Consider the following 25,909-nt stretch of genomic DNA (forward strand, 5'->3'; position numbering starts at 1 on the left):
GTCAAGGCCAAGTTCAGTTTAGTGGCTGTATTTCTTTTTCTTTTTTTTTTTTTTTTAAGATTTATCTATTTTTATTGGAAAGTCAGATATACAAAGAGGAAGATCTTCTGTCCGATAAATTCACTCCCCAAGTGACTGGAATGGCCTGAGCTGATCCGAAGCCAGGAGCTAGGAGCTCTTCCAGGTCCCCCACACGGGTGCAGGGTCCCAAGGCTTTGGGCCATCCTCGACTGCTTTCCCAGGCCACAAGCAGGAAGATGGATGGGAAGTGGAGCTGCTCGATTAGAACTGGCACCTATATGGGATCCCAGTGCGTTTAAGGTGAGGACTTTAGCCGTTAGGCCACCGCACAGGGCCCTAGTGGTTCTGTTTCAAAGGGTTACACCTGTCCAACAGGCAGAGGCAGGCAGGCGAGCCGCCCGAGTGGACAGCTCCCTGAAGCAGGGGTTTGCCTGGCCACCTGGACAGCCTGATCCTCAGCCCAACGCCTCGGGTCGGCAGAGGCTTACTCGCACACTCTGCGATGCTGCACTCCGGGCTGACCTCCACACTGACAGCTCAAACCTTTCTGGGCACAGCAGCATGACCGCTCCATTTCTCCTGCTGCTCTTCAGTCACTGTGTGACTGTGCAATTCACAGCACACAGCTCCTACTGTCAACAGGGAGAGAGGCAGCCCTGGCACCCTCTCACAGCTAGAAGAAACGCTCCCTCTCTGCCTGCAGGTGACACAACAGCACGCTGACAGGTCACGCAGTGACACAGGTGAACCCTTGGGCTTTGCCACACACAGCTGACTTACTGCAGAGGTGCCTGCCTACAAGACCATCTACCAGCAATGCCTGCGGAGTCTGCTGCTGGCAGCAGGGGCAGGGCCTGGGCCCACCGACAGCATCGCCCGTGGCCTGAGGGGCAGCTGCCTGCCTGGCTGTCCTAAGGGCTTCTGGATTACCGCAGTGAGCCAGAGGGGAAGGAGCAAGTACTTGGCTTTGCTCACTTTAGAAACTGCACACAACAGCTCAGGAGCAGCACGAACCTTAATAAAACACAGCTTCAAGGCTCACTTGGCCAGCAGCAGACTGCAGCAGAGACAGGTGACCGACAGGCTTTCCAGAGGAGGCGCTGGAGACCACGGCTGTCCACGGCTCCCCTCACCTGCCCAGCACCAGGGCAGTCAGGGAGACCCGCCCAGGGACCTGGCCACGTCTGAGCAGCTCACCTGCAAATGGAGTATTTTGGACTCGTTGTTCCGAAGCATCTCCTTCTGTCTTTCAATCTCGATTTCGAAGCTGCAGATCTGGTTGTGCAGGCTCTGGATGCTCTTGTTCTTCTCCACACTCTCATTCTGCAGCAAGGAGACCTGCAACAGAAACGCACCGGTCAGCCGAACAAAAGTGCTCTGAACACCAGTCAGCAAGCAACAGGGGCGCTGAGAGTTCCAGAAGAAAAAAATTCCCTCAGACAGAGCCAAGTTTTGGTAATTCAAGACAGAACCTTAAACATTGCACTTCTCACTCTCAGTCATTAAGGGGAAGCAAAGTGCAGCCACTGATCCAGTTTTTGGAAGAGCTCTCAAATTCTGACCAGAAAATGTTTACAAGAATATTCTTATATCTCATCCTATTTGTAGAGATATCAGGTTTCCAAGAACCACGTGGGCTCTGACCAGTCACAGCGTGGGATCTAGACCTAACAACAACTTGGTGTGTACTTCAAAGGCGCCAAGCAACATCTAATGTTTGTATCACGGGGCTGAGGCTGACAGCCCTGTGGACTGGGCCCGGCCGGGGAGTGGCCCAGCAGACGCAAGCTCTCTCTCTCTGTTTCTCCCTCTAATTACCGTATAAATAAATTAATTCATTTTAAAAAGTTTGTATCACAAAAAAGTACAGTAGGCCATGGATGTGTCAGTCAAGCCGATTGAGTAATTCTGTCGTCACAATCTCACCGTGCCCGTCAATGTGTACTGCTGCTATGTGGGCAACAGAAGCCTAGCTCCACCGCAGGGCATCAGCGCCCAGCACCCACCATGGCGTGAGGATTAGACTCACAGGCCAGCACTGTGCCTCCTGTCTGCCAGACTGCTGGCCTGGGTCTCAGCTCCTCTGCACTGGACACAGCTCCCTCATGTGCATGGGAAAGCAGGGGAGGAGGATCAGGGTGGACTGTGTGGCTCGTGGCCTGGCCTGCATCTGACTGAAGGGCTTCCTGTCTCTGTCACACTGCCTGCCACATAAATTAGTAAATCCTTAAAACAAAATGTCACAGAGGGGCTTTGGCTCCTTGGGGCCACTCTGAATCCCTCAAGTTCACATCTTAACCCTTCCAAATGCTCAGTCAAGTCAGTTTTTCCAAATCTAACTTTTACCTTTTTTAAATCCTTTTCCACAAAAAGAAAATTAAAAACAGAAGGAGCTATAGAGGGAAAGATTTTCCATCTACTGGTTCATTCTCCAAATGGCCGCAATGGCTACAGCTTTGGCTGGTCCAAAGCTGGGAGCCAGGAGCTTCTTGCAGGGGCCCCAGGCCCAGGGCTGACTGGCGCTCATATGGGATGCTGGCCACAGGCAGAGGGTCAGTCTGATACATACCACATCAGCCACACCTGTCACCTTTTCCAAGTCATTTATTTTCCTTTTTTTTTTTTCTTAAAAAGATTTATTTTTAATGGAAAGACAGATACACAGAGAGAAGGAAAGCCTGAGAGAAAGATCTTCCATCTGCTGATTTACTCCCCAGATGGTCACAACGGCTGGAGCTGAGCCAATCTGAAATCAGGAGCAAGAAGCTTCTTCCTGGTCTCCCATGCGGGTGCAGAGTCCCAAGGCTTTGGGCCGTCCCTGACTGCTTTCCCAGGCCCCAGGCAGGGAGCTGGATGGGAAGTAGAGCAGCCAGGACACGACTGGAGCCCATATGGGATCCCACGGTGTGCAAGGTGAGGGTTTAGTCACCGGGCCATCATGTTGGGTCCTCTTTGTCAATGATCTAAGTTTCCACTAACCTATGTGAAGCAGGAGGGGGAAGAGCAGCTATGCTAGCACTTGCTTCCATGTGCTGCCTAAATGCCTGCAAGAGCAGGGACAAGGTCAGGCCAGGGCCGGACGCCTGGAATCCTGGGGACGGAGAGATCCAAGCACTTGGTCTTCACCTGCTGTCCCTGAAAAACGTGTTAGCAGGGAGCTTCACCAGCACTGCAGCCCAGGCTCAAACCCAAATCAATGGAGCAAAGCTCGCCCCAGAGCGTCTTTTTTTTTTTTTTAAAGATTTATTTTATTTCCATTACAAAGTCAGATATACTGAGAGGAGGAGAGACAGAGAGGAAGTAGAGCCACCGGGATTAGAACCAGCAGCCATATGGGATCAAGGCGAGGACCTTAGCCACTAGGCCACGCTGCTGAGCCCCCGAGAGCATCTTTTAAAAAATAATTAGCTCCCAGGACCAATTTACACCTGGTCTTTTTTTTTTTAAGATTTATTTATTTTTATTACAAAATCAGATATACAGAGAGGAGCGGAGACAGAGAGGAAGATCTTCCGTCCGATGATTCACTCCCCAAGTGGTCGCAACAGCCGGTGCTGCACCGATCCGGAGTCAGCAGCCTGGAGCTTTCCTTTAACCAGACTGTTTCCCACAGAGCTGGAGCAGGAGCCCAGGGACTCACAGCATCTGCTTGGTAGGGAGCTAAAGTAAGAGCTGAGAACGAAACCCAGCACCTTGATGCGGAAGGCAGGTGTTCAGTTCAGCCAAGCTATGTGCTACTACCCAGACCCCAAGGGAGTAACAGGTTCACATTTTAGGAAAGCATAAAATATAAATGATCGCTCTGACTTGTCCAGCCTAGGCTCTGGGGGACCCTAGTGTAGGCTGTCGTGTTGGGGTTCCAGTGATCCACATTCCATGCTCCCTTCGAGGGAAACAGATGAGACAAGAAGAAGGTGATGACCACATGGACCTGAAAGCCTGCACATGTCCCCAGGGGCCACATCGGGGCACCGACTGTCCACTGTGTCGCCACTTAGTTCAGATCCACACTGAATGGCAAGATTTTTCAACTGAGACATGCAGAGCTTGTGAGGTAAGACTCCCTCTGATTGAGAACTGCAGAACCAGGACACATTCTGCCCTAGAGGAGGGGGTCACTGGGCTCAGGTCAGGACCACCGCTGGGCACCTGCAATGGCCCTGCCCGTGTGTGCACACGCAACATGTCACCCTGTCACAGAAGCTCAGCTCTTTCTTGTCTATATTAAAAACTGGTTCGTGTCAGATTCCATGAAAAATTTTTCATCCAAAATGTTAATTTTTTTTCAAGAAAACTTACATTTTGAATTGCCTGGATTTCACATCTGTCTGCAAATCTGATGACATCTCAGCTGTGAACTCTGGCCTCTCTCACTCCTCTTGGCATGAACCCACCCGGTTCTCCACAGGTGTGTTCAATGTGGTAGGAGGTTTTCCTCTTGGAAAAACCCACAATGCGAGCTTCCTGGTCAGTCTGAAGGGCTTGCAGGGCCTCTGCCTGACAGCAAGGTCCTGCTGTAGCAGTGCCACAGTAACCCCCAACAGGGACCCCCAAGAACAGCCCTGAGAAGGGTCCTGCTGCTGCAGCTGGCTGCTGCAGCTGGCTGGCCCCTGAGAAAACCCACTGCTGTACCAGCGAATGGGAACAGTTTTTCCTATTTGTCAGTCATGGAAGACACAGGACGCTGCCCACGCGTCCCCTCAGAGGACCAGGTGGGAGACGACTGGAGCTGTGATGGCCACACGTCTTGGAAACAATGTGGGCACAGCCTTCCAGGCACCTTATTTACAAGCAAGTCTGTGGAGGGTGTTATCTTGATGATTCTGATCAATGCTAAGAAAGTCACAATGTGATTATATTACAAAAAAAGCACACTGATCAGGAATTTTAAAAACAAAGACTCAGCAAAAGCTAAGTATCTTCATTCATTAGCATGCTGTTTCTTTCATCCAAAACCCATCAACAGCCGCCACAGGTTCTCCTCCGAGAGCGGGACGCCCAGCCTACCTTCTTCTCCAGGGAGCTGCTCCACTCCTTGAGCAGGTTGACATGCTGCACCGCCGAGCTGGCCTCGTGGGCCTTGATCTGCTGGTTCGTCCCCTGCGAGAGCACACAGGCCAGCCGGTGAGGCAACCACTCCCCAGCCAAGGGCTCGCCAAGCAGTCTGAGCCCGAGAAGGCGCTGACATGACTCATGCATTGGCAGGGGGCGCTCTCCAGGCCCTGGCAGCATCCTGCCCGGGGGGCCGCTGGGGCTGCGCTGCACAGGGGAGAGGGTGTGTGGAGAGCCCACCACCCCCAGCCCCCGCACGACTCTCAAGCTTCTCATTCCAAGTCTTGCCCATGTTTCACACTTGTGATATCAAGGTATTAAATTTTAAACTCTTTGTAGTTACCTCATATGCTACTTTTTTCATTAAAAATACCAGCCGACAATGTTTAGGCACTTGTGGCTGCAGCTGGGTTCTGGTATCACAGCCTAGCTGCCATATAAGCAAGGTAGGGTTTTAAAGAAGTTCAGCACAGTGCATGTAAAAGTACTGCCCCTCACCATGCTAAGTGGACTTAGAAAGTTACATACAGAACATGAACAGTCTCCAGAGTACATGAAATGTAGACCACTTCAGAGTCAGGAATGAGCACATGAAATAGTTCTTCATATATCTAAAGAGTCAATTAGCATAACAATACAATTTGCTTTGATAGTGGAAAATTAAGAAGTCAGAGAAATCATACTAGTGATCTCCAAAGCACATACTCTGCACATAAAAATCCATATATATATGTTGGTGTAAGTGTGGCCCTATATCAACATATATATACACACACAGAGCGCATGAGTGACGCTGCAACGACACGGCGGAGGCTCCGTCTCCACGGAGACCAAAGCACAGGAAGCCTAGGGGCGTTCTGGCTCTCAGCAAGACCTGGCGTGCGCTGGCTCTGCAGGAACTAACCACACCCCACCGGCGGGTCACATCACACACCAAGGGCGTGCTCAGCTGTAAGACACACCGCCTCTGGGCAGCTCAAGATCCGGGGCTGAATGCCACCTTGGTCCTGATCCACCAACAGACTCAACTGTTACAAAAGCACAAGTACCAGGCAGAGGCTTCCCAGCCCCGCCCTCCACAGGCAGCAGGCTCCTGGGGCGGTCCTCCTGGGTGCCAGTCCCCTGCTGGGACACTCCGCAGAGGGATGGAGGGCTGGGGACTGACACTTCCGCTCAAGCAAGAGCTAAGGTTTCCATGACAACCCATCTGAACTCCCACCACAGACAGGTCCGCCCTCTCTCCCACTGCTCCACCTCAGTACAGGTCTACAGGAGTCTTGGCACTGCTGGACGGACAGTGAGCATCCAGCCCACTGCACGCAGCTGTCATCACCCATGCCACGGGGTGCTTCATTTCACAGCAGACTAGAAGAGCCCAGAACTTTCATATTAAAATGATAATATAAAATTTTCTCTCATGGCAGAATGTGACTAGGAAGGACAAGTGTCGGATACTGACCTGAAAAACGCAGCCATAGCGCTTAAAGCTACAGGTGCTGGGGGCATTGACACACTCTGACAAGTGTGCACTCAACTGCAACAGGAAAGAGACATGAGTTGTGGCACAAACGTTTGCATGAAAATGTTCAACATATCAGGGCACAGAGAGCATCCGTCATACTGTCAGGAGTGGAGTTCATTAGCCACATGTGTGTTAATATCACCTGCTTTCTAGAATGACATGCAGTCATCATACAGCAGAGTCACGTGTATACACATATACACACCGATATACAGAAATACAGTAACTAACATTTCTTAAACTTGTAGTTTCTTTAGAAAAAAATGTTCAAAGTGTGACATGCTGCCTGAGGTGCCATAATTTAGAAAAGAAATTAAAAAAACATAAACTGAAATGCACATTTAAAGACTATAAACAAAAATTGCATGAAACACAAAAAAATAGAAAGCATTTCAGATGCAACTGGGTCACACGGTTCATCTACAGCACACACACTGAGTACCACCGTGCAGGCGGGCTGCTGAGGCCCAGCACACTGGGGCCTGAGGGGCTGCCTCCGCAGCGTGGCCAGAGAGCCACTGTGACGGCGTGGACTCTGATTGAACCCACAGGTGTGAGAGGGGCTGACTGATCTGGCAAGGAGACACCCCTTGTGCAGTTCAGATACTGATGAGGCATCGGATCAGAGTCACTCCCGTGCGGTCATGCATGGTCGCATGTTCTCGGACACGCACAGGAAGCCCCTCCGGAGCATGCTTCAGGGTGCCAGTGATGCACACTCTCAAGGAGGACCCGCCAGCACAAACAAGGTCCTCTCTTCCAGCCTGCGATTTGGGACACGGGGAGAAAGGATCCCAGGATCGCTCTCTGACTTCATTCAGACAGCTGAGCAGAAAGTGCCCATGGTGGGAGCGGCCAGGGGGACCATGTGACAGCCACCATGGCCAACCCCGGTCAAAGAACTCGTGTCAAGCGGAGTTGGGGTGATAGGCTGTGCTGCCCTGAACCCAATCAGCTGGGGTTGGGGCATGTGTCCACAAGGCACGAGACGGGCAGCAGCACGGAGGCTGCACACGCAGTCCCTTCGGAATTCTAGAGCATTTCTGCAGTGCTGCCAACACAGGACTGCCTCTAAGTCCTGGCGTCAACGCTGAGCACATGCTGCTGCAGTGTGCCACTAGCCAGTCAGTGTGCTACCAGTTCCTGAACTGGGCAGGGGACCACACACAGAGGGGCCCTCCAGGAGACCCCGCCAAAACTAGAGCCCATGCTCCAAAGGGTTCTGTGTATCTCCAAGTTAGTTCACTGTCCTGAGGCAACAGGGCAGTGAATCCTTTCTTTATATATTTAAAAGCATAAATTTGATGATGGCTTTTGAAAAGCGTCATCTTTGTACTGTATTCTCATTTCCTCAATTCTACATTTACCACTTCTAGCTTTTCATTATTTGCTTCTGACTGGCAAAAATCTCATGGCCGCTTTTGTATTCTGCCACCTGTTGTTAGCACCAAGGACTGAGAAGGTGCTGGATTTGAGTGTGGGGTCCACAGCAGGCTACTCCCGGGGACTTCACCAACAGGCGGGCCCAGCTGCCCCTCACCTCGCTCCTCAACAGGGTCTGCACGCCACACTTGTGAGGGCAAGACACCACCACGCAGGGACACTCGGTGTCTTCATGTTTCTGCAGAGAAGAGCAAAGTCCTGTCAGCAGTGAGACACACATGCAGCTCCCTCAGTCCCCCCAGCAGCCGCAGGCACAATCGCACACACACACACACACACACACACACACACACACACAGCTCCCTCAGCCCCCCCGGCAGCCCCAGGCACAATCACACACACGCAGCTCCTGGCCATGCTGCACGTGGGTGAGTCATGCCATCCCGCAGTCTGAGCGTCTCAGACTGCAGCCTGTGGGAGCACTCCCTGAGAAGGTGCCTCAGCGGCTCCTGGTCAGCTCAGCCTTGGCCTCTTGCCCGTGATCAGCAGGCATTCCCTGGCCTTAGTCTGGGATTTGCATATGACACCTCTCAAGGACATGAAAACGGCAGGATTGGGCCCAGCGTCACAGCCTAGTGGCTTAAGATCTCACCTTGCGTGCACCAGAATCCCATAAGGGCGCCAGTTCTAATCCCGGCTGCTCCACTTCCCATCCAGCTCCCTGCTTGTGGCCTGGGAAAGCAATCGAGGACAGCCCAAAGCCTTGGGACCCTGTATCCGTGTGGGGGCCTGAAGGAAGCTGCTGATTCCTGGCTCCTAGTTTTGGATCTGCCCTTGTGGCCACTTGGGGAGTGACTAGTAAATGGAAGATCTTTCTAATTCTCTCTTTCCAATAAAAATAAATAAATCTTTAAAAAAAAAAAAACCCAGCAGAATTTACTTGGCTATTTAAAAAGCTAGATCGTGAAATGCTGGTGTAGCACTTTCCTGAATGGCACAGAAGTTAACATTGTAAGATACAAGATGAGCGGCTGCTAAACACGGCGCCAGAGGCACCTGCTAGGCACCTGTCACAGGCAGAGGATGGACCCCATCAGTACACCTGAACATGCACACAGCGTAGCTCCCCCAGGCAGAGGCTGGACCCCGTCAGTACACCTGAGCATGCACACAGTGTAGCTCCCCCAGAAGATGCCAAGTCCCCAGGTCCTTGGGGAAGGGTACAGGCACGTAACGCTGGGCTGGCACAGCAGAAGGCACACCCACTCTGAGCAACCAGTCCCGTTCTCATTCCAACAGTCCTACCCCTGGCGGGGCACACCCTGCACCAGCCACTACACTGTTCCCAAACTGCTGCTGGGATCACAGTTCTGGGTCGAGTGGCTGGCTTCTGTGCTAATTAACTGAGTACCTGGATGTTCAACCTCATAAAGTACTCCCAAAGTGCTTTCCAAAGTGGCTACACCTATATGTGCTTCTCTCATAATATATTTTACGAAAATGAGATCTTACAATGGTGATTTTTCAAAAATAAACATGTGTGCTTAAATACCCCACATTCAGTACTTTCTGAAGCAAACATAAAAACGAGGCTTACTCTCAACATTTAAAATGATGCCAACCTACAGACTCAACTACAGAAGAATTCTTGAACTCAGAACAGCTGCCACACTGACTACACAGCACGGCTGAAACCGAAAAGAGACCTGTGAGCTGCCACAGACCGCCGTCAGTGCTGCACAACACCTGCTGCACAGGACGTGGGAACAGGCTGGGAACAGCTGGCCCTTCTGCCTCCCAGCCACAGGAAGAGCCACACTGTATCCACATCTCACAGAGTGCCCATTCAAGAACAACATACTATGCTTTTTTTTCTTATTTTAACCGGCGCCCATATGGGATCCCAGGGTGTGCAAGGCGAGGAATTTAGCCGCTGGGCCACGGCGCCGGGCCTTCTGCCTTTTTTTTTTTTAAATCACAAAGTCAGATATACAGACAGGAGGAAAAACAGAGAGGAAGATCTTCCACCCAATGATTCACTCCCCAAGTGACCACAAAGGCCCCGATCCGAAGCCAGGAGCCAGGAAGTTCCTTCAGGTCTCCCACGCAGGTGCAGGCTTTGGGCCATCCTCGACTGCTTTCCCAGGCCACAAGCAGGGAGCTGGATGGGAAGTGGAGCAGCCGGGGTTAGAACTGGTGCCCATATGGGATCCGTGTGTGTGCAAGGCGAGGACTTTAGCTGCTAGGCCACGCCGCCGGGCCCCCTCTGCTTCTTTTTAAAAAAGATTAATTTAACTTTCATCAGTGAAAGGCATATTTATAGAGATAAGGTAGAACAGAGAGACGGAACTTCTTCCATCCACAGGTTCACTCCTTAAGTGGTCCACCGTTTGGTACTGAGCTGATCCAAAGCCAGGAGCCAGGAGCTTCATCCAGGTCTCTCAGATGGATGCAGAGTTCCAAGCATTTGGGCCGTTCACTGCTGCTTTCCCAGGCCACAAGATGGGAAGTGGAGTAGCTGGGACATGACCCAATACGAGAACCGATACGTGCAAGGCTAGGATGGAGCTCCGGGCCTGCTGCTCCAGCTCCTTGTCAGTGCAGCTGGGAATCAGCCGAACAAGGCCCAAGTCCTTGGGTCCCTCACCATGGGAAGTTCCTGGCCCCCCAACTACTGCAGCCATTGGGGAAGTAAATCAGTGAACAGAAAGTCTCTTTACTGCCTCTATTATTCTGTTATTCAAATAAACAAACAATCTAAACAAACAAAAGGAGAATGAACTTGGGGTGGGCATTCTGCAGCAGCAGTTTAGGATGCCACTTGGGATTCTCGCATACCACACCAGGAAGCCTGCGGTCCGAGTCCTGGCTGTTTCTGACTTCAGGAAGCCCCAGTGATGCCTCATGTCTTTTGGCCCTGTCACCCACATGGAAGACATGAACTGAGTTCTGGGCACCTAGTTCCAACTGGCCCAGCAGACAGGATCTTTCTCTCTCGCTCTTACTTAAAATAAAGTTGGAAAAATTTAAAAAAAGACTGTTTTCCAAAACACTGATAAATATACTTAAGGATGAGGTGATGAGAGTTTCAATGACTTGGGCACAAAATCCTGCTCCTAGTAGGAATGGAGACCCTCCACAGCCCAGCAAGGGGTCAGGCAGGAGCTCATGTGGCCCTCAGAGCCACAGCAACATGGGATGTGCTCCTGAGAGAGAAAGCAGCAGAGCCTTAGGGCACACTCTAGTATCCACATCCCTAAAATGTTTATGAGTACTGTAGCAAAAGTTGTAAGAAATCCTGATTAATGGGCCCAGTGCGGTGGCCTAGCGGCTAAAGTCCTTGCCTTGCACACACACAGATCCCATATGGGCACCGGTTCTAATCCCGGCAGCTCCACTTCCCATCCAGCTCCCTGCCTGTGGCCTGGGAAAGCAGTCGAGGACGGCCCAATGCGTTGGGACCCTGCACCCGCGTGGGAGACCCGGAAGAAGTTCCTGGCTCCTGGCTTCGGATCGGGGCAACACCAGCCTTTGCGCTCACTTTGGGAGTGAATCATCAGACGGAGGATCTTCCTCTCTGTCTCTCCTCCTCTCTGTATATCTGACTTTGTAATAAAAATAAATAAGTCTTAAAATAAAAATCCTATTTATATCCCTCAGGTAGTAAGCTTTCTAATCATTGTGCGTGCCTTTCCTTCCCATCCTGCTGAGACGCAAGGCCTAGAGCAGATGGCAGGTTCGCCAGCTCCTCTGCAGAGCTGTACCCACCGGGAAAGACATGGGCCTTCCTTCTTGGCACGCCTCGCAACAACACACTGAGATGAGCTCGGGTCTGCCTTCTCCAAGCGCTAAGGCGAAGAAGGGATTGCAGCACCAGGCTGCATGGTGCCCATCAGGCATCCCAGACAGGGTGTGAACAGCCACGCGCAGCGTTCGTGTTTAGGACCGGACACCACAGCTCCGTTGCGGCTCAGAGACTGTGCTTAATGTGTGCTTAATTGACACGCTGTACAGTTTCTTCTCAACTGAAAATTATTTATGGGATTCTACTCTACAAATATCTGATTTTTGCAAAAGGCAAAGTCTGACTCTGACAGCAGTGCAATCATATCTACGTCTGGAGAACTGTTCACTGCACATGTTCCTCAGTCACCGGAACTGAATTATTGGGGAAATGATCCAATCATTACAAGTGCTGCCTCTGTTTTCCAGAGGGTGGGCTTGGCTCTTCAAGCTTCTTCATCTCTAGGAACTCCTACTCTGTCCCACTGAAGTCAGGGTGAGGCACGGGCCAACCACAGGAGGGAAGATGGAGGACAGAAGGCAGAAGAAACCTCATTCATGCACAGCATGCCTTCGTGTGCTCCCCCTTCTGCAGCCCCATCTACCCCAGGGTCCACAGGGTCCCCCGCCTCCCAGCTGCCAGGACCACCAGTCCACACACATGCAGCGCTATACTACACCTGTAGCTGGCAGCACGGCCCACCTCAACGGCACACATCAGCTCTCACAGTTGCTCCCTCTGCCGCTCTCGCCTGCCTGTCCCCACCTCCCATGTCAGCTGGGTCCCTAAGGCCCCCCGTGCCCAGGACCCCTACTCAGAGCACACAGGTCCTGTGCTGCCTCACGCACTCATCTCTACGCTCGGTCACGTCTTGGCAAACTCTCTTCCCGCAGGGCACACCGGCCCCTGACCACAGCTCCTAAGAGGCGACTAGCACACAGCAGGCCCCCTGTGGAAACTCTCCCTCCACGTAGATGGAAGCACAGGACTCTGGCAGAGCCAAGGTAACTGAAGTGGGCAAACACGTGACTCTCTGCAGCAGCTGGGCATCAGGCCTGCTACTCGGAGCAGCAGCTCCATGGCACTGCACATCGACCAAGCCGATCTCCGAACCACCCAGGCACCAGAAGCACCGGGCCTAGCGGTCATCGGCCGGGCCTTGTGCACCCACATACTGGGTGTCTGGGTTGCAGTCTTGCCTTAATCTCAACTCCAGCCTCCTGGTTAAGCCACCCTGGGAGGCAGCAAGTCACAGCTGAAGTCACTTGGTCTTTGTCACTTATGTGGGAACACTGGATTGAGTTCTCAGCTCCCAGCCCAGCCCTGGGTGTTGCTGCATCTGGAGAGGGAACAGCACAGAGCTCTCTGCCTCTCTAATCCCCCCTTTTTTTGAATAATAAATGCTCATTTTCTTAAGACCCAAAAAGATATCCAATAATGGTAATAGAAAAATCTGATTACATAAATCAAAATAGGATAAAACAATCAAACTTCACTGTAAAAAGCCGCCAGCTGACAACTACTTTTGTCTTAATCTCTCCCACTCAGTCCTGTGCGGAGCGCCCCCAGGTGGGGGAGCCGCGCACCTGCAGGGTGACCATGGGGACCTGGCTTTTGCAGTGGCCGCACGTGGCCTCGCGGTATTTGCAGGTCTTCTCCACGTGGTCGCGCAGATCCTTTCGCAACACCTTCTCTTTGCAATCGGGGCGAACACAGGGAAGCTCCTCAAACTGACAGACATTCTTTAAATGTACCTGTAGGACAAAGCATTCAAAGTTCTTAACTGAGGAAAAAAAAAATCCAACCTTAAGTACTAGATTCTACAGAGCCACCACAACACTCTCCTACAGAAACAGCTCCCGGTTCCCAGACTTCACAGCCAGGAGCAGGCACTTAGACGCCACACTTCGGGACTGCTGCCGAAGGACCATGTCACTCTCCTGCACGATGGACGGGTGTCTGCTGCGAGCTTTGCTTCATTCCAATTCAGATATATTGCTGGGACAAATAGGATGCTAACTAAAACCAAAATTAAACCAAAAAATCAAACAGACCTATAATGAATCACTCGGACTCTGATGATAAGGAGCTTTTACTATGCCTTCCATAGTCAGAATCCAACCCCGCTTTCTCTCGTCTCAACACCGACACCGACCAATGTCATGACAGCATAAGAACAGCGCCACACCTGAGCAGCCTGGCTGTGTTCCAAAGCACCAACACAGAACTGGTCTTGAGAGGCTATGTCACTGAACAGCTCAGCAGCAGGCCCAGGTAAGGGCCTCCTGTTCCTTATGTCAACATGACCAGGCTGCGAGAAACCTACCAGCAGGTGCCCCAGTGTTAGCTGCTCTGCACAGCCTCTGCTTTCATTTCGACAACAGATCTGAAGGGCCAGAATCTCTCTCTTGCAGCAATTGTCTTTAAACACCTGGAATTGAAAGATAATCATTTTAGGGGATTAACAGTTCTTCATCTATATATACTGCTAGTTTAGATACATTGTTATTTTGGACAAAGCAAGAACACTTTTTCTTAAAAGATTTATTTTTACTGGAAAGTCAGATGTACAGAGAACAGAGACAGAAAGATTTTCCATCTGCTGGCTCACTCCTCAAGTAGCCACAACAGCCGCAGCTGAGCCAATCTGAGGCCAGGAGCTTCCTCCCGGTCTCCCATGCAGGTGCAGGGTCCCAAGGCTTTGGGCCGTCCTCGACTGCTCACCCAGGCCACAAGCAGGGAGCTGGATGGGAAGTGGAGCAGACAGGATATGAACTGCCACTCATATGGGATCCTAGTGCATGCAAGGTGAGGACTTTAGCCACTAAGCTCCAGCACTGGGTCTGCAAGACCATGTTTTTTTAAAAAACACAAGAGCGTTAAGTTGGAAAAGCATTAGTTTCTACAAGCAGAATGGAAAAGCTGTCCCCACTGAGTGACACGTGTAAATAATATAACCTCGGGCAAACACTGGCTCTGTCCCAGCTGCCCTACTTCCCATCCAGCTTCCTGCTTACAGCCTGGGAAACCACGGAGGATGGCCAGGTCCTTGGGACCCTGCCCCTGTGTGGAGACCCAGAAGCAACTCCTGGCTCCCAGTTTTGGATCAGCTCAGCTCTGGCTGTTGTGCCCATTTGGGAGGCAGCCAGATGGAAGCCCATCTCTCTCATTCTCTCTCTAGAAAATCTGCCTTTCAAAGAAACAGATAAATTAGAAATGATATGACCTTGATTGCTCTTCATTAGGTAAGCCAAAGGAAAATGAGTTATATACTGAGTAATGAAAGGCCCCCCTGGAGTGTGCAAACACACTGCAGCGAACCCAGAGGCTGCTCCCAGTGCAGCCTGGGCTTCCAGGCACCAGCACAGCAGGAGTGGCTGGGTGAGGAGCCCCGCAGAAGGACCTGGGCCGGGCTAGCTGCACCAACACGGCCCATAGACGGCCTGCTGGGGAGCAGACTGACCGCTGTGAGAGATTAGATTTTGGGATGATTTGTGAAACAATTCTTTTGGGGTTTTCTCCCACTTTTAATTCAGTTTTCACCATAAAAAACCATAGGCTTTCCATTAGAAGAAATTTTTCTTTTAAATATATATCAGAGCAGTTAATCTAATAATGAAAATTATTTTCCATTGAAAATGAAAATGTTCCTGTCTTTAATTTCATTTTCCCCTTAGAAAACAAATCTTCTCACTCTTTCTAACAATCTACATTTTTGTTCTCAGGCATTTCTAAGAAACTCCACCTGTTAGCACTCACAGTAGAAGACCAACAGGGACCTCAGGATGCCTTCTGAACTCCACAGGCAAACAAACAGTCAGCAGCTGCTAAGAACTAAAAATAAACTCAGATGGAGTAAAACCTAATCCTTTATAGACATGATTTTTAAAAAAGTCATGACTGAAAATACTTAGCTGCAACAGAACAAGTATTTTAACCAGAAATAAATAAGCTTGGTTTCTCCTCAAGTCATCTTAACCTTATAGGTGGAAAAACAGCCCCGGAGCCATAGCCCAGTGACGGGCACAGCGCTGCAAGGCCGCGGGCTCCTGAATCAGATGTGCGTCTGCCCACACCAGTCAGGCACAGCCAGGCCTCCTGGAAGCCGGCTGGCTTGGCTCTTTCCAAGGGTGCCTGCACGCCTCACTTCCATCTTCAGTGACCATTCGCCTTTTTCTTAGGCATCAATTTCATTGAAAAACAGAGATAACGATGCTGAGTGATCACACAGAACCCCGGGGCTGTGTGACATGGCACTCACCCTAATGAGCCTCTCAGCGTGCCAACAGGCACAGGGTCTCCAACCTTCCAAAGCAGGTTCAGGGACACCTGCCCCGGCCAACCTGACAACAACCCAGCACCTACAAAGCATTCCGGACAGGAAAGCCCCAGAGCAAGAACTGCATTGTACAGTTCAATGACTTCCATTTAAACATTGCTAGGTCCATTTATCAAATGTCAGAACCACACAGTTTTAATGCTATCTTGATTCAAAGTGCACCCAGCAGGGCTTAGTGGCATATGGACAGCCACTGTCAGTGGTCCCTGTGTTGAGGGTGCTGCTTCTGGCTGCGCTGACACCCGCAGCCACGTGAGGAGTCACAGGCTGACTGTACTCAGGTCAGACGGCCCCATGGGAGAAGGATGCCAACACCACGACGTATCAGAAACCCATGAGTACCTTGTCCTTGGCGATGCTTTCTTGACACGCGGTGCATTTTGGACTTGGAGAGCTGAAAGGGAGACACCAGGGCGTAGTCAGAGCAGAGTCTTCAGGCTTCCACAGGCCTGAGAGTCGTGCTCAATGTGAAGCAAGGGAGAACAGAGGAGTTTCTTCAACGCAGATTTTCCAACAGGAACTTAGTAAGTAGAGCACTTCAACTCAGTCCCACTAGGAGAGCCCTTTTCAGGGAACATGAAAGTGAACTCTATTCCAGCTCTCTCCTCAGCACAGGCCCCTGCGGCTTACTGGGGCCGCCTAATAGACTCTGCTCCACAAGAAGCCAGCCACCCCACATGCACTGACAGGGCAATACTGACTGCTGGGGACCAGCCCTCTGCCCTGGCTCACCCCAGGCGGCAGGCCTTTTCCGGGCAGAGGGGCAGGGACATCAGCCGCTGAGCGCTGCAGACCACGGACAGCCCAACGAGACAGGACGGTGTGGGGTGCGCAGTGGAGCTAGGGGCACTGAGACGAAGGTGACGAAGGCACTGACTGGGGTGCTGTGACTGCAGCCCAGCCTCGAACGGGCAACGTGCCCTGGGACGAGAACCAGCTTGAGGCAAATCACTGTCATTCCCACTCCCTCGCGCAGCATCCAAAGCCCACAGACCAGCTGTGAGACAGAGGAAGCTGCTTCCTGGCTTTCCTGTGAGGTCACACAGCAGCAATGCTACTGCTCAGGAGTGCAAGGTTAGGTGCGCACAGACGGGGTGCTGCTCAGGGGACCCCACCCTGTGTGCCCCGGCCCTGGCACATCCTGCAACCACAGCAGAAAACCGCAACAGCTGCTTCTGCCTCCTCCACAGAACGAGGAGCTCCGTGAGCAAAGCAGTGGACGCATGGCTTCACGGACAGTGGCCAACAGCTGGAGGGAGACAGTGCAGACAGGCCCCTGAACGCGTCACGAGCCAGCCTTACAGACTGCCTTTCACCTCTCCAAGGAGAACAAAACCTCTGAGGTTTACTTTGTTAAAAAAACCAATGGGTAAGTGGCCAGAGGCGCAGGCCAGCCACAGCAGGCTATGTCGCAGCTGCCCCCTGGCCACACGGCACCCACCTCAGCACGTTAGCCATGCAGCTCTCACAGAACCGGTGCCCACACTCAGTCTGCTTCGGGTTGCACAGCACCTGGCGGCACTTCTCACACTTGTATTTGTCTTCCACAGGCTTCACAAACTTCTCCTTGTAGCCTCCTTGCTCGGGCACAAACACAGCCGTCCCAGGGCCGCGGTCAGGGTGATGCTTTAGCGGGGGGTTGGCCTGCATGGCGCAAGGGGAGTCCACCTTTTTACTTGACTCCATTTTAGTGAAGAGTTCTGCTGGGGAAAAGAAAAGAAAGGTAACTAGGAAACAGGCCATCCCATCACCCCACTGAGGAGGGCGTGGGGAGCAGCTGTGGGAAAGCAAATGTGCCCGAGAAACAGTTTTAGTATTTTATTTATTATTATTATTACATTATTTTATCTGAAAGGCAGCAAGACACAGACAGCTCTTCCATCTGCTGGCTCAGCCCACAAATGCCTGCAGTAGTTAGGGATCGGCTAGGCCCAAGGCAGCTGCCCACAACTTTTTTTTTTTTAATTGGAAAGTCAGATCTACAGAGAAGAGACAGAGAGGAAGAGCTTCTGTCTGCCGATTCATTCACCAAGCGGCTGCAACAGCCAGAGCTGAGCCGATTTGGAGCCAGAAGCCTGGAGCCTCCTACAGGTCTCCCACACAGGTGCAGGGTCCCAAGGTTTTGGGCTGTCCTCAACTGCTTTCCCAGGCCACAGAGAGCTGGATCAGAGGTGGAGCCACCAGATCTAGAACCGGCGCCCATATTGGATCCCAGCGTGCACAAGGCAAGGACTTTAGCTGCTAGGCTACTGTGCTGGGCCCACAACCTTTCTTTTTTAAAGATTTTTTTTTTTTTTGGAAAGGCAGATACATAGGGAGAAAGATCTTCCATCTGCTGTCCATTCCCCAAGTGGCCACAACAGCTGGAGCTGAGATGATCCAAAGCAAGGAGCCAGGAGCTTCCTCCAGGTCTCCCAAGCAGGTGCAGGGTCCCAAGGCTTTGGACCATCCTCGACTGTTTTCCCAGGCCACAGACAGGGAGTCGGATGGGAAGTGGAGCACCTAGGACACAAACTGGCACCCATATAGGATCCTGGCAGCTAAAAGGTGAGATTTATCCACTAGGATATTGTGCTGGGCCTGGAGCCTAGAACTTTTAATCTAGGTTTCCTTCCTGGTTGTCAGGAACCATGTAATTGAGCCACTCCCTGATGTCCACAGGGACGCAGGGACGACCAGGCAAGGCACACTGACCTGGGCCGAGGGCACCCACTCTGAGTTCTCACTTTGAACGTGTAATGAGAGCAGACGTGCTTTCTCCACTCAGCATTACTATGCTGAAAACTTACAGAAAAATAAACTTCACAGATCACGTTTTCAGTGTTCTTTATAGCACACATACTACTTGGCTGCGCTGTGTGTCTGAGCTCTGCGCCCGGTGGCTGCGCTGTGTGTCTGAGCTCCGCGCCCGGTGCTCATTGTGGACTCACACTCTCAGCCCACCTCCCTGCCCAGTTAGCCTCGCTGCCCTCGTGGGCTGACCGGGCTGTCACACTGCCGCCTCTGCTGTCCAGGAAGCCAGCAGGCAGGGTCTCTGTCTTGGACATGCTTCCAGATCACAGATGCTGCTCCTTCCCGGCAAGCCCGTGGGGAAGGCCTCCCATGCCTGATGGGCCTGTTCCTGCCCCCATCTCCCCGAGAACCAGTGCTCTGTGCTAGTCGCAGCAGCACGTGGCAGGGCAGGGTCAAGGCTCCCAGAGGCATCACTGTGCCAAGGGCACCAGCGGGGAGGTTAGAGGGGTCTGCTCTCCCAGCACATGTTGCTATGAGCCCCTCTGCCGGGACAGCGGCTTCCCAGGGCAAGTTCCTCTCAACAGAAGCGGGGCAGCTCCGAGCAACGAGCCAGCTGAGCAACTTCATCGCTGAGACTCACGAGCCAGCAAGTGAACCCAAGTAAGCACACACACACACACACACACGAGTGGGACAGCTCCTCCTGAAACCCCAGCTTCTTGACAAGTACAGCATGTGTGAACAAATACATATCCATAATGAGGTGGGCACCATGGCACGGCACACTCCTCCAGCTCTGCTCCCAACACCAGCTTCCTGCTAATCCACTCCCTGAGCCGGCAACGGAGGGCAGACCTCAACTGCGCTCCCTCCTGGCAAACACCACCAGCCCTGTGCTGCAAGCAAGCACATCAACCTGCCTCCTGGGAACATTCGTGGCACAGTGCTCACTCTCCGTGCTCCCTAAGACAGTCTGATACTGTGCTACACGGGGTTTAGCCGCTGTGCTCCCCAAGACCTCAGTAAGGAAGTGAGGGGCCATGACAGGAGGCCAGGAATGAGTGTGGGTCAGGCTGGGAAGCCCCAAGAAGACTATGGGCACTACGGGACTTCCTCGGGGGCGCTCCTCCCATCCCAGCATGGCGTCCATGGAGCACCAAGGGCAGTTTCTTTCCAAAGTCCCAAACTCACCCGCTCCCTCCAAGATGTGTTATGTTCTTATCCCAATTCGCCTACAGGGCACCTCCCCAGACACCCCCTGGGGGCCACACCTCACACCTTACCCCGGAGTGCAGGTACCAGGAGACAGCGAGCCAGTGCTGCTGCTTCTGTCTGAAGTTGATAAAAATGAACACTTCCTGGATAGGGATGTATGAAAACCCTAACGCCAGCAGCAGAACCTTGGACAGCTTAATGAACGTGTTCCACTATGCTGGGGTTAGCTCCGATCAATAGAACAGGCTGTAGCAGAGCAAGTAGTCTTGTGAGAAATTCATTTATTTGTGAAAACAAAGTTTTGAGGGCCCAGCACACTAGTCTAGCAGTTAAAGTCCTTGCCTTGTAGGCACAAGAATCCCTTATGGGCCCCAGTTCTAATCCCGGCAGCCCTGCTTCCCATTAAGACCCTGCTTGTGGCCTGCGAAAGCAGTGCCAACATACAGCCTCATGTCCTGAGGAGTCATGCTCACAGTGCAGCCACCTCCAGCTCCAGAGTGGTACGGGATGCCGCAGGACAAGGCTTCTGGCTCTTGGCTTTGTGGAACACAAGGAGACATGAATGGCACCCTAAGCACATGAAAAACCAGTACTGCGCTGCCCAGGGCCAGCAGGTCCGTCAGAACTCAACCCATTAAGGTGGATCGCAGACGTGGCCACACATCCTGGCCCTGTACAGCCTGTCGCTGCAGCAGGAACAAGGCAAGCAGCAGTGCGCCTCTGTCCAGCACAAAACAAGGACAAGCCCGACTAAGGGAAGTGAAATCTCTGCATGCGTGGGCTCGGCGCGGTGGCCTAGCGGCTCAATACGCGCCCTGAATGCGCCGGGATCCCATATGGGTGCCAGTTCTAATCCCAGCAGGCCTGCTTCCCATCCAGCTCCCTGCTGTAGCCTGAGAAAGCAGTGGAGGACGGCCCAAAGCTTTGGGACCCTGCACCCGCGTGGGAGACCTAGAGGGAGTTCCTGGCTCCTGATTTCAGATCGGCGCAGCACCAGCCATTGCGGTCCCTTGGGGAGTGAATCACTGGATGTTAGATCTTCCTCTCTGTCTCGCTTTCTCTGTACATCTTTCTAATAAAAATAAATCTTTAAAAAAGAAGAAGAATAAAGAAATCTCTGCCTGCAGAGGTCCACATCCCCCAGCTGGTCACATCCATGCAGATGGCAAGGGACGGCCAGCAGACACAGGAAGGCGTCTCCTCTCTACATCCATGGCAGCAGACAGCGAAGCCAAGTTGCAGCTTTCCTTTGCTACCAACAATGTATCCTGGGAATTTTTCTGTATCAGATGTAAAAAAAAAAAAAAAAAGAAAGAAACTTTCTATTTTGAAGGTCTGATTAACATTCAGCTGGAGAGCTCACCACAGTTTATAATCCTTATGGAAAGCTTGGTTGCTTTTGATGTTCCACTATTAGACAATTTTAAAATGAAAATTCCCAAGCCCAGACTCTGAACATTTTGGCAAGCAAATAGCAAAGGAACTGCTGGGGCAAAGACACCTACATTATTAAAAATGAAATCCCTGTCAACCTGTCATTTCTTTTTTTTATCTGAAAGGCAGAGAGAGGCAGAGACAGAGACAGGGACCGCGCAGCCATCCCTGCCAGTGCTGGGTCCACAGCAGCAGGGAGGTGGGATCAGGACTGAGGCATGGGACATGAGACGCAAGCCAAGCCAGCACGTGGACTTCCTCCAGAGCAGAGCAGATCATCACACAAACACCTCCAACAGCAGCACAGCTCATGCAAACACTACTGTCTCGTACTGCAGCTGGCCTGTTTTCTGGAGAGGGCTGTCAGCCTCACTACTGTCGCGTGAACACACCATCCCCTAGGGAGGCCATGGGCAGGCAGATGTACAGGAAGCTCTAGTTACCCCTGGGTGCCCTTCTGCACCACAGAACAGTGAGCCCTTCCTTATCTGTCCACAGCTCTGTGCCCAGCACATCAGGGCCTGGACAATGGACAGATGGTGCCTGCCCTGGAAAGCTAGGCCAGCCCTGAGAGTCCAGTTCAACGCTGTGCCAAGCAGCAGACCACAGAAATCCCAGCCTACAGGGCAAAGAGCAGTCCACTTTCAGAGGAAACTTATCCCAACTGACTCCACCTTCCGGTCCACATTCATGTCAGCAGACCACAGCCAGGCCCACCCCCAGTCCTGGCTCTCATGCTCACCAGCGGGAGCTGCAGCCATCAGAGTGGTGCCCACACTTTCCCTACCGGGCCCACTCCCAGCCCTGGATCTTGCACTCTCCAGGTGGTTCTGCAGTCTAGCTCGACAGGACTAGCCCCCATTCCAGCACTTGTCAGCTGATGCTGATCAGCCTGCCCTTATTTTGGCTCATGCCCGCACCAGTGAATACAATTGGTTAGACCAGTCTGGCTCTCTTACTAACCCAGTTCACGGGCAGGCCAACAGGTGTTGTTGCCCTGCCCGGTCTCGTCTGCCCCAGTTCCAGCTCTCATGCTCAGCAGCAGGAGCAGTGGCCCAGCAGGGGAGTCCCCACAGCTCCTCTCCCAGGCTCACACCCCACTCCCCACCAGGTCTCACGTGTGCTGGTGGGTGCTGTGACCCAGTTTGGCATGTGCCAATGGGTGCTGCAGCCTGGCCTGGCCCGCTCTGCCCCAGTTCCAGCTCACACTGATGGTGCGGCCATCCAACCCAGACCAACCAGCCTCCAATCCTGGCCCTAATGTTTACTGGCTGGTGCTGTGGCCGGACCCGGCCTGTCTCGCACCCCGTCCTGGTTCTCAGATGTGCCAGTGCTATGAACTGGCCCTAGCTTTCTGTTTAAGATGACCCAGGGCTTCTGGTAGATAAGGAAGAGGCAAGCACACGCTGTTAGGCCATCATGCAGGGAATCGTGGGATCGAGGTTTCTTACTGAGACTGCATCGATGCTGACGAGACCCAGACAGGCCCAGCTGGGCCAGGTCAGGACGCACTCCTGCCCAGGGAGCAGACGCACAGGGTCATCTGCACGTGAGTGGGCCCAAGTGGGCAGACAGGCCCAGAATTCCTTCCCAAGAGTTCTTGGGCACGGCACTTTCCCACTGAGTTCACTCTGATGATGAAAAGTAGACACCACATCAGTTCTGACACGGTCAGCAGGTGTCCCTGAGAATACACTGTCCACAGAAGGCAGCCTCCAGCAAGATTGGGCATCCTTAGTCTCTTCAGAAACCCCTTATTGCTAATTTGACAACAGAAAGAAATTAAAACTTCCCACACTGGAAAGAAAGACAAAAACTACTTCTAGTGTCAGCTGTGATCTTTTCTGTATATGAATAAAATTGTTCGGCAAGATTACATGATCAAACCAATACATGAAGAGCAGGGCCGGCACTGGGGTGCAGCAGGCAAAGCAGCCTGCAATGACGGCAGCCCACAGGGGCAACTGCCCTGTGCTGTGGCCGCTCCACGCTGCTGCAGTGCCCTGCCAGCAGCTGGGAGATAGGGTGCCAGCATCCCATATGGCTACTGGTTCTCGTCCTGGCTGTATTACTTTCTATCCAGCTCTCTGCTGGATAAGACCCAGGAAAGCAGTAACAGATGGCCCAAAACCTTGGACCCCTGTACCCAGATGGGAGGCCTGGAAGAAGCTCCTGGCTCCCAGCTTTGGATCAGCTCAGCTCTGGCCGTTGCGGCCATTTGATGAGTGAACCAGCAGATGAAAGACCTTCTCTACCTCTACTCTGTCTGTAAAATCTGTCTCTCAAAAATCAATAAAATTTTTTTAAAAAGTATGAGAGTTCTGTCTCTCAAAGTAAGAATTATTATTTTATAAATAAAAGGTACATATAGAAAAATAAAAAACATACACACCTCCCACCCATATGTACAGAAAAACAAAAGCTCACTCCAATTCTATCACAAAATCCACTCCCTGAGAGCAGCGAACAAGGCAAGATCTGCACCACGGTCGCTGAGCCATCATTTGAGATTTAGCTTCCCCGGTCTGGGAGGCCGGTACCCAGTCCTGGCTGCTCTGCTTCCAATCCACTTCCCACTAACGCATCCTGGTAGGCAACAGACGAGGGCACACGTGTGTGGGCCCATCACCCACATCAGAATGGAGCTCCAGACTCCCGGCTTTGGCCTGGCAGTCCATGGCCATCAGAGGTGTTTGAAGCACGAGGCAGCAGAACGGACAATCATCGCGTGTCCCTTGCTTTCAATCAGATGAATAAACAAACATTTTTTTTTTTAAAGACTAGAAAAGGAGCACTAACTATGTGACACTGACTAGCATGGTTCACAAAAGATATTTTTCTCAAACAAAAGCCTATTCTAGAACGAATGACACAGACCCAGCAGGCAGTCTACATCAGTCAGATGGCCCCATGGGCATGGCTGGCTCAAGAAAGATGGACACCAACAGGTGTCAGGATATGTCAGTCCTAGACTCCACAGACCACCCGCCACCCACACAGGAAAGGTGACAATTACCCAGTGGTCAGCAGGTTACCCCACTCCCTGTGTAACAGGCATTCCCCATGGCTCAAAGCCCAGCTGCTCCACTGCCCATCCAGCTCCCTGCCGACATGCCTGAGACCCATGTGGGAGGCCTGGGGGAAGTTCCTGGTTCCCAGCTTTGGACCAGCCCAGCTCTGAACATAGTGATTACTTGGGGAGTGAACCACAGCACAGAAAAAGCCCTCCACCTTTCTGCCTTCCTCTTTCTGTAATGCTTTCAAACAAAAACCAAATACGCCCATCACCAACAACAGGTATGTAAGAGAACACTGTCCTCAAGTGTCAGCACATGAACATCTACCTAGCATATTTCCAAGAAAACAGGAGTTTTAGATTTAGGAAAACCACTTGAGGCAAATTTCTCACAACCAACCCAGAGGCAACAACACTGACCAGTCCTGATGCTGTATCTACCTTGGTGCCATGTGCAGAGCCAGGCAGGAGAAACCCCTGAGGTGTGTGTGCTCCAGCACTCCTTGCAGGGACAGAGCAGGGAGGGCAGTGCACCGCAGGACAGCTCTCCGCAGCAGCTGGGAGGCTCTCCAGCCTACAATCCTAACTCACTGGACCTTTCCCAGTGTGACCCTGGGAAGCCGGCTCAGATCACGTGAGGGACACCTGATGTAGGCAAACTCCAATGGTGTAAAGAGTGATGCCAACAGAAAGCTGAACCTAAGGGCCTGGAACGGTAGTTTAGTGGCTCAAGTCCTCACCTTACATGTGCCAGGATCCCATATGCGTGTCGGACCCGCTCCTAGCTGCCCCACTTCCCTCCCAGCTCCCTGTCTGTGGCTGGGGAAGCAGCGGAGGACCTACGTGAGAAACCCAAGCCGCTCGAGGCCTCGGCTCAGCTCCAGGCACTGAGGCCGCTGGGGGAGTGAGTCAGAGACGGAAGGTCCGTCTCTCCTTCTCTCTGTAAATCTAGCTTTACAATTAAATTGAACAAAAATCTTTATTATTATTATTATTATTATTGTTATTGGAAAGCCGGATATACAGAGAGGAGGAGAGACAGAGAGGAAGATCTTCCGTCCGATGATTCACTCCCCAAGTGAGCACAACGGCCGGTGCTGCGCCGACCGAAGCTGGGAACCAGGAACCTCTTCCGGGTCTCCCATGTGGGTGCAGGGAGTCCTCCACTGCTTTCCCAGGCCACAAGCAGGGAGCTGGATGGGAAGTGGAGCTGCCGGGATTAGAACCGGCACCCATATGGGATCCCGGGGCTTTCAAGGCGAGGACTTTAGCCGCTAGGCCACGCCGCCGGGCCCCGAACAAAAATCTTTTTAAAAAGGGACTAGCAGCGTGGCCTAGCGGCTAAAATCCTCGCCTTGAAAGCCCCGGGATCCCATATGGGCGCCGGTTCTAATCCCGGCAGCTCCACTT

The 25,909-nt window shown here is 52.2% G+C and overlaps 1 protein-coding gene across 5 annotated transcripts in view; it reads right to left on the bottom strand.

Annotated features, from left to right (window-relative positions):
- The window catches only part of TRAF3 (TNF receptor associated factor 3), a 97,489-nt gene that overhangs the window by 4,924 nt on the left and 66,656 nt on the right, over positions 1–25,909 (bottom strand). For all 5 annotated transcript variants that reach the window (XM_058655488.1, XM_058655484.1, XM_058655485.1 and 2 more), the window contains exons 3-10: positions 17,543–17,801; positions 16,444–16,495; positions 14,089–14,193; positions 13,349–13,516; positions 8,136–8,216; positions 6,533–6,607; positions 5,029–5,121; positions 1,219–1,359 (exon numbers count right to left, since the gene is read on the bottom strand). In XM_058655488.1, the coding sequence (XP_058511471.1) occupies positions 1,219–1,359; positions 5,029–5,121; positions 6,533–6,607; positions 8,136–8,216; positions 13,349–13,516; positions 14,089–14,193; positions 16,444–16,495; positions 17,543–17,787 (960 nt within the window). In that variant the 5' untranslated portion in view covers positions 17,788–17,801. The remainder of the gene's footprint in view (positions 1–1,218; positions 1,360–5,028; positions 5,122–6,532; positions 6,608–8,135; positions 8,217–13,348; positions 13,517–14,088; positions 14,194–16,443; positions 16,496–17,542; positions 17,802–25,909) is intronic.

Source organism: Ochotona princeps, chromosome 26 (assembly GCF_030435755.1).
Source record: "Ochotona princeps isolate mOchPri1 chromosome 26, mOchPri1.hap1, whole genome shotgun sequence".
NCBI classification, from domain to species: domain Eukaryota; kingdom Metazoa; phylum Chordata; class Mammalia; order Lagomorpha; family Ochotonidae; genus Ochotona; species Ochotona princeps.